Source organism: Coffea eugenioides, chromosome 6 (genome assembly GCF_003713205.1).
Source record: "Coffea eugenioides isolate CCC68of chromosome 6, Ceug_1.0, whole genome shotgun sequence".
Classification (NCBI taxonomy): Eukaryota; Viridiplantae; Streptophyta; class Magnoliopsida; order Gentianales; family Rubiaceae; genus Coffea; species Coffea eugenioides.
The window spans coordinates 37,354,332-37,363,050 of record NC_040040.1 but is presented as its reverse complement, the minus strand read 5'-3'; the positions used below and the strand labels follow the sequence as shown (position 1 = coordinate 37,363,050).

Here is an 8,719-nt window from a genome sequence, read left to right as displayed (position 1 = left end):
TTTTGTTTTTCCTAGTAAATAGGTCAATAATCTATTATATTACACAAAATGATTATGAGCTAATAATATAGTTCTATGAAGGCAAAGATAAGTGAAGCAAAAGAAAGGAACAAAGATAAATATCAAGGGTGACACATTACTATGGATTAGATTAGAAAATTAAACTTAGAACACCGGCCCTGTTTGATAACCCAATTCAGCATTTAAACTTAATGAATTCAGATTTTAACATATGTAGACGCGTTTGATAACCAAAAATTGAACATCTGAATTAATTAAGTGGCACTGAATTTCCTAGGCAAAGCTTGCTCCCAAAATTAAGTGATAAACTATTCACTTATCACTGAATGTGATATACACTCAAATATATTAGATTTAATACTTAACAATTCAATAACTTCATAGATTCAAACTTCAAATTTCAGATTTCAGACTTCAATTTTCATACTTCAGTTTTATCAAACGCACCCTAAATTGTTGACCAACCATTTTGCATGTATTTTATATTAGAGTATAGAATTGAAGCATCCCACACAAACTGAGGTTAGAGATTCAGGATCAAGTCATATACCAGCAACTAGTTTAAGGTTTTAAAAGACAAACCTAATTTCCGAGCTTTAGCTATTTCTTCCATTGCATCAATGCTCATGACATGTACTATGTACAAAGGTGTGTTAATAAAACCAGCCAAACGAATAGCCCGAGCAGTGGCCTCTGCTTCTAGCTGCATGAAGATTTCGCTAAGGGAACTGCCATGAATTGTAAATTAAAAAAAATCATGATAAAAAGTAAATTATTACTTCTCTAGTTTGAGAAGACAAAATTAGACGCAACAAATCTGGTCACCAAATTTGACATCTGATTTTAAAAGCCAAACAGAAAAATTGTTGTGTTCCTATTGTTAGAGCAGCTATCATTGTAACTTTATGGTGCTAATAAGAACTGGTGCAAAGACAAGCCAAAATTCATTAACAAGTTATGGATGAACTTTTCAGATGGATAAAACCACAGCTTTAGGTATTTGAAGACAACTAAGGAATACATTTTAAACTTACACAAGAAGTACTGACATAAACAGTGGTTGGCCCTTGAATATCCCAGATCTCATGGATTTAAGGAGTTATCAGTTACATTGAGATTAAATACCTAATGGAAGAATCAAACAACCGTTGGGATTTCACGATAGTACGAGACGACAAACATAAAGGCCATGTCCAAGAGATCAATATCAGGACAGCAATGTAGAAAGTGATGAAGAACAACAGTGCATAAACAGTAGTTCTTCAAGTTTCATTTCATATATTTTAAAAAATGCATTAGAATCGTAGTATTTGTATCTCATTAACTGGGTATAAAATTGCATCACCAGGACAGATAATCTTGGGTTGAAATTAATATGTCTGAAGATGGATTTAGCATCATGCCATCTACTCTAATAAGATAACTGCATGACCATCTGCAGCAAACTAATAACTATCTAGAGGTTAACTTTACAGCAGTTGACTAGTTCCATCTAAAGTTAAAAACGGACAAATTCAGCCATTTCATCCCTCTTTAGCACCCTACTGAAACTGATTATTTGACAATCATAGTTGCATGTCCAGATAAAGGTTCATAAGCTTCTGGTAAAGCCGACAACTGCACAATTTCTATGCTACCAAATTCCCTCATGAGATACTGCAACTTTATTCAGGAAATAGGACCAAGCTAATCAGCATACTCTCCTTCACGGTGTAATTAGCACATACTGTTGAATGTAGTCCAATATAACAAAAAGAAGATTGGGATAGAAAGTAAACTAAGACAATAGAGTTCAAATTAGATCCACAAACTAGAGGTCACAAATATAGTAATGCTCAACAATCATTCAATGACAAATATCTTAACTATCAATCCCCTCATTATAGCACCCAGATCCACAAAATCATACTATTTCTGATGTTGAAGAGTTGCTCGTCACGCTTGCTTACTCCATCCAAAAACATTTTGAATAAAAAGTCACATAGAGATTGATTTGAGGGAGATGAAACAGCATGACAAATCATCAAGAAAGTAAATTTAGGGTAAACAAAGAGGCGGTTTGAAAAGCCAAAGCCTCCTTTTACTTCCTGCACTTCTAAAATTAAAGTAAATCCCAGATAAAAATGATAGTCTTAAGTTAAGAAAATAGGCTCAAGTATTATAAGGCAACCATTTAAGTGAGTAAAGACCCCATGCAATTGTTTTGTGAGCAAGAACCATGCAACTTCTCTGGAATAGGTAATAAAGATAAGGAAACAAACCAAACACCTATCATGGGCAGTATTAACAAGAGAAATCTATTTGTACTCATAAAGATTACCAAAGGGGGCCTAGAAAGTGCATGTCCCTCTGGACCAGTAATACCAAGTTCAATCATTCTTTTCTGGCCTTCAAACACAGCATCTCCATTTTCTGCATGAACCATGGCCAAAGCACCAAGGGACTTGCATTTTTTAAGTCCCTCCAACAGAAGCTCATCATTAATCATGACAATACCCTTGTATGCTAGGAAAAACTTGAAGGAGTTGATACCTACAAGGCAAGGAAAATTTGTGCACTCAATCAAAAAGGATGTATAACTTCTCGATAAATGATTTACATAAATTACTGTATACGTCCAACTCAAGGAATTTTAACCTAGAAAAGTATACAAACCTTTCTCTTTGACCATAATTTCCATTTCTCTTGCAACAGTATCATCCCATTTAGTTATTGTCATATGGAAACCATAGTCCATGCAAGACTTCTTTGCTTTTTCTACATATGCTTTGAACCCTAAAGATAGACTCCCATTCACAGGCATGACAAAATCAATGTGCATAGTTGTTCCACCAGCTAGTGCAGCAGCTTGGCCGCTGAAGAAGTCATCAATTGTTTCAGTAGAATCAGTACCCATAAATTCCATTTCCAGGTGAGTGTGAGGATCAATTCCCCCTGACATTAATGGATCAAAGTGATACATCATACAAAGGATCATCACAAAATGGAATACACAAACAAAAACAATCAGCATTTCAGAATTTTTCAAATTAAGGTAAACAACTGCAATTTTGGAAGTATTAAGTTGGGGAAATATATAAGGATTATAGGAGCAACCAAAGTGACAATAAAGGAAGAATTTAAGGAGAATGAGAAGGTAGAATACTGAAATTTCTAACCAAATCTAGGAGAGTTGTAGGACTATGACTAACTATAGCCAGAAGTTTCTGCAAACTTCAATACAACTGTATTATGGCATTAGCTCTGGCAAGAATATACTTACTTTGCTCATATTTATGTTCCACAGTCATCCAAATTTCATAATAGTTTTATTACTCTGATGTTTCACAACAATCCACTTTCATTTAATGCTCTTGCTTGGTTAAGTCTGGAATGTTTATCTTGTCCAAAAGTTATATTTTGAAAATATGCCAAACTTGTGCACTTGACCAAATGTAAGTTAGCTAGCTGTCATAGCTATTGTTTCACCAAATTAGTCAGCTAGATGCCAACCTCCCAAAATATACTTGACCTGGAAATGTAGGAATTAATGGAAAATAACAAAAAAATACCACAAATTGAAAACAAAAGCAACTCAAAACAATATCCAAGATTTCTCGATGCTCATGACAACAAGAGGTGCCTCCACGTGTAAGGTTGACAGTCAAAGGGGCAGAAAGTAAAGAAGAAGGCTTTCGAGGCATAGCAAACTTTTCTAGTACAAACTTATGACACTTCATATTGTTCACATGAATATCATGCCATGCCTTTTTGTGCTGCATTTTTTCAATCTATGTGATGCCTTTACCTTTTTCTCCATTAGAGACACACTTATCTTTCTTTCTAATTCATATATTTAGATGCTTCACTAAGCCATCCATTTTATGCAACTAAGAATGTAACACTTCAGCACAGCTCCTTGCTAATCTATGCATCTCATTTAAGTTATGCAGTAAACAATTATGACACCTACAAAGAAGAGATGAGAAAGCTAAACTTGAGAAGTATAAGACTTTGGAACAAAGGAGTATTAAACAAATCATATGCACTTTCACAACCATCTGCAAAGGCAAAACCTATCTTGCCCTCAGAACAAATAAATTCCATATTCAAATTCAATCAGCTATATGCTTAAATTGATATCTTTTGGATGTGTTTTTCAAATGAAAGCAAAAAAGAAACAAATCCAGTGAAATAACATGAGTCATATGAAGTATACAGTAGAACACTATAAACAATTATTAGTTTCTTTATAAACAAAATACTAAAGCCTCAGTGAGAAGATATTACCTGGCATGACAAACTTTCCAGTGGCATCAATTACTGCAACTTCATCACCGACCTGAAGATGGGATTTCTGAGGTTCAGATGGCAAGTATATGCATCAAAAACGTATAAAAAATAGGCATAACAGATTGCAAAGGCATCTGAGGTCATTTAAGCTACAATCCGAATGAGAAGATAATAAGTTGTGGATGCTCAAGATACCAAATTACAAGTGATGCAAGTAGACAATACTGCTAAGGTGCTAAAATCTAGTGACTTGCTGCCACAGACTTCATGCTACAACTAATTGCTCATTACATCTATATAGATACATATCAACGAGTTCAAGAACCAATGCAATGTATAACTTGCTTCAAATTGTATATGACACAACAATATCAAACTTTGTTTGCCATATTTGTCATGCTTTAAGATTCTACAATCACAATTTGTATGTGAACTTACTCATCTTCATTGATCATTTTGTGCGTGTTGTATAATTTAGTTTTGCAAAATAAAATCTCCCCTGCAAGCACATATAGATTAAAAATAAATTAACGGGCAAAAATCATGCCAGCCATTAAACTACTTTTGACCACTCAACCGTTTTAAGTTTCAATTTGGCCACTTAAATCACAAAACAGGTACACCGATAGCCATTCTGTCTAATTTGGCAGTTGGGGGGAGAGGACAAAAGATGAGGGCATAATTGACTACTCACTGTATAATTAAGGGTGATAACACAATTTAGTTTATCTAATTTTCTTTTTCTCCATCTTCTTCACCGTTACCCTCTCATGTTCCAGCCACCACTTCTATGGCTGCACAATCACCTCTAACTCAAGCATCAGCATCCGAATATCAACCTTCTTTTGTCTTTTCTTTTTGTTTTTCTCTTTGTTTTTGTGCTTTTGGCTCAAAGATAAACTTCTTAACTCAAAACAAATAGAAACAGGTGTCATTAACTTTCGGATTTTGATCCAAAATTCATGCCCTTGGGGCTGTTAACTTTGCCTATTTTAATAACAATCATGCTTTCCTGGATTCCGCCGTGATTTTGTATGACTTTTGTGAATCTAATTATGTTCTCAAAGGAGAGATGGTGCCTTGTCTGTACCTATTTGGCTGTTCAACAACCATTTTGGGCCCAATCCAATGTTAGATTGCATTCTATGGGAAAATTCAAGTCCAATAGTGTCCCTTTTATCCAAGACTACATCTGTGGTGATGAGTGCGGTGGCATGCCGGCATACTACAGCTGCCATGGCAAGATTGTCTTCCAAAACAAGCAAGGAAGATGAACATGCAAAATGAAAAGAAAACAGAAATAAGTGAGGAGCTAAACGATGTAGTTTTGCCATGTTTGTTGGTAAATTAAATGTTAAAAGATTTCCACGTAAATAGAAAATATTTAGGAAGTGCTAAAACTACGTATGATTGCCATGTTCAAATTTTTCTTGTCCATAAAAAAAAAAATCATACAGTTAGTGCTGAATTATCTTACCCCTGTCTTTTGCGTTATGTGTTGCATGCAATATGCATTTTCTTTGAATTAACAGCAAATCAGATAGAATGGCCACTCAAATGCCTATTTTGCCGGTTGTGTGACCAATTTGAAATTCAAAATACTCGAGTGACCAAAAGGTACTATTGGAATAGTTTAATGGCCGGTAGGATTGTTTGCCCTAATTTAAAACATTCTCCATATTCCTTGATTGGCATGACATTCGTCCACTCATACTCCATATTACATTCTAAAAATTAAATTAATGCCACCTGCGAATTTTCAAAATGATACCAAAAGTTGGGTAAATAGAAATTCTGATCCCAGAAACCTTCCCCGAAATACCAACAAATGAATGTAAACAAAATGCAGTAGTCCACCCCATTGTACAGCAGTAAACAACGTTTTCGGATTCATATTTGTTGGTTAAGACTAAATGAGCTGTTGATATTTAATTTAAACATAGCCCTTACAGTTATTCTAGCTTTAACATATATCCATCTAAAATCCAAAATAAGACAGTAAAGAAGCTAGCCAGGATTTGATGAGATTTTGTTAACAAGTCCTTAAAAGACTGGACATGATTTAAACAGCAACATAATGAGATTGACACATGGGCAAACCCTGTTTGATATGATATTCGGTATGATATGCTTACTATGTTCTACATACATCTAATGCATAAGTCCAGCTCTTTTCAACATCGTATAGCACTTCACATATAGTCCACTTGATATTAGACATATCAGCTATTGTAAGTACTATTTTTGATATTTAAAAGACCGGACATGATTTAAACAGCAACATAATGAGATTGACACATGGGCAAACCCTGTTTGATATGATATTCGGTATGATATGCTTACTATGTTCTACATACATCTAATGCATAAGTCCAGCTCTTTTCAACATCGTATAGCACTTCACATATAGTCCACGTGATATTAGACATATCAGATATTGTAAGTACTATTTTTGATAGTTAGTGATTTTCTTAACGTGCATACAATTAGTCTATTTTACAAATAAAAAGTGCATAACATTATTTTTTAAAAAAAGTCTGACATATGTTCAAGATGATTATACAAGTATCGATAAGTTGAGTTTTTCAGCCTAAAAAATGGAATAGATCTTCCAGGAAAAAGAACCAAATTGAAAAAAAAAAAAAAAAAAAAAAAAAAACCTTGCAGGTTGACACCATTATATATAAGTAATAACACAAGATGAAGACAAACAACATGAAACCACCCATTGCCACCCATAGCTAGTTTGCAAGTAAACTAAGTTCCATAATTTAACGTCAGACAAGTTCTAAAATTTGTGATTTGACCATACAACAACCAAATAGTACCTTGATGTTAGGTTTCACATCAGCAATAATCCCATCGTCTATATAAACATCAGCAACCTCTTGATGGTGAGCATTTACAACTGTCCCTCCCTTAATCAATATCCTTCGTGAAGAGGAGTCAGATCCTCCACATCCAACAACATTGTAACCCATCCCAGCATCACAAAACTGCAATAAGCGACATAATTATGTTAGAAACATTGGTCAATACTGGGTTTATCTACATTGCTTAGTCAACTAAATTTTGCAGCAAGAAGCACAAAAAAAAAATCCCATCGAGAATGTTTTTTTATCAGGTTTCGTGTTCTCTCCTGGAATAATACCGAAAAGAGATCTCAGTCCAGGAAGTAAGATTTAAAGGACTAAGCAGGTCTAGTTATCCAATGCAGTAAAATTTACAGGTTGATTTATTATTTTATGGTCGACATTGAATCTCCATTTTACTCTGTCTGTCACTATTAAAGCCACAAATTCTGCAAATGGACATGAAATATCCTTGTTATGACAACAGAATGGGGACCTTCTGTCTTCAATGCAGAAGAAAAATAGCTCAATACAAAAATTAGATGGAGACTGATTTGTGGTGTTTTTGAATTTACACTGATGATCGAGCACACTTAAGTAAATAACCCAAAATTCGCACACAAATCAGTACAACAGGACTTTACACTAAATAGCCCATTGATTGCATCCTCTTTATTAAATAGGCAATATAACGCACCCTTTTCACTAACTTTTCCCTAGACAAGAAAAACCCACCGAGTACGAATGAACATGTTAATCGAAGTAGTAGTATTAACTTCATTAATAATTTAAAAGTCGAATTTATCAAGAAATAGAAACAGCAAATTTCTCGATTCATTCAATCATATCTCATTTCAATATCTCCCACTGCATTGCAATACTATCATATTGAGGAAGAAGAAAATTGAAGCTATAAAATATGCAATAAAAGAAGTAAAGGAAAAAAAAAACTAAAGAAAGAAACTTTTACAATATCTCCAAGCAACCCATTAAAGTAAACTTGATGAAAATCCTAGATAAAGAGTTACTGAATTTAGAAGAGGAGTACATGTGGTAAGACTAGTATTACCTCATGAGAAGCAGAGGCTGTTGTCAGCCTCAGCAACAAGAGAATAGCGATGATTCCAGAGAATCTCTTCGCCATGGTGAGAAGATTAACAAAACCCATTTGAGCGAGTAGTCGCTGAAATCGAATCAATGGGGTTTTATATTACTGGACTCAGCAGTGGAGAGACTGATGAGAAATCATTGATGATCGATTTTTCAATGGCCTTAAGAATCCAACGGTTGACTATTTAATACTTGGCGCCTATTGAATTTAGTTACTTTCCGAATCTGGAACCCGAATTTTGGACCAAATGATAGCTACCATTGAGTCAATTTACAAGATCTGATACTTATGTCTGGGCTTCATTAACCATATAGCAATGTTTTAAAACTCAGACCGTTAATTGAACAGGTGAGATGTTCGGATCAGTTTAATCTGATTTAATGAATTTTTTTAAAAATAATTTATATAAATATATATATCCACAAAATAAAACATGCAATGAACTAATTTAAAATTTTATATG

At 34.2% G+C, this 8,719-nt stretch overlaps 1 protein-coding gene across 3 annotated transcripts; it reads right to left on the bottom strand.

Moving 5' to 3' along the window:
* Positions 1-577: 577 nt before the first annotated feature.
* Positions 578-8,487, bottom strand: LOC113775664 (dihydropyrimidinase-like). 3 transcript variants are annotated; one of them, XM_027320629.1, is made up of 6 exons: positions 8,215-8,487; positions 7,122-7,289; positions 4,291-4,357; positions 2,677-2,955; positions 2,342-2,553; positions 578-724 (listed from the first exon to the last, which is right to left on the bottom strand). In XM_027320629.1, the coding sequence occupies exons 1-6, from the start codon at positions 8,311-8,313 to the stop codon at positions 578-580; spliced, it is 972 nt and encodes a 323-aa protein (XP_027176430.1). In that variant the 5' UTR covers positions 8,314-8,487. The 3 variants fall into 3 exon arrangements, with proteins under 3 accessions (XP_027176430.1, XP_027176431.1, XP_027176432.1); XM_027320630.1 differs by having other exon boundaries at positions 4,291-4,342; XM_027320631.1 differs by having other exon boundaries at positions 696-749.
* Between the last annotated feature and the right edge of the window lie 232 nt (positions 8,488-8,719).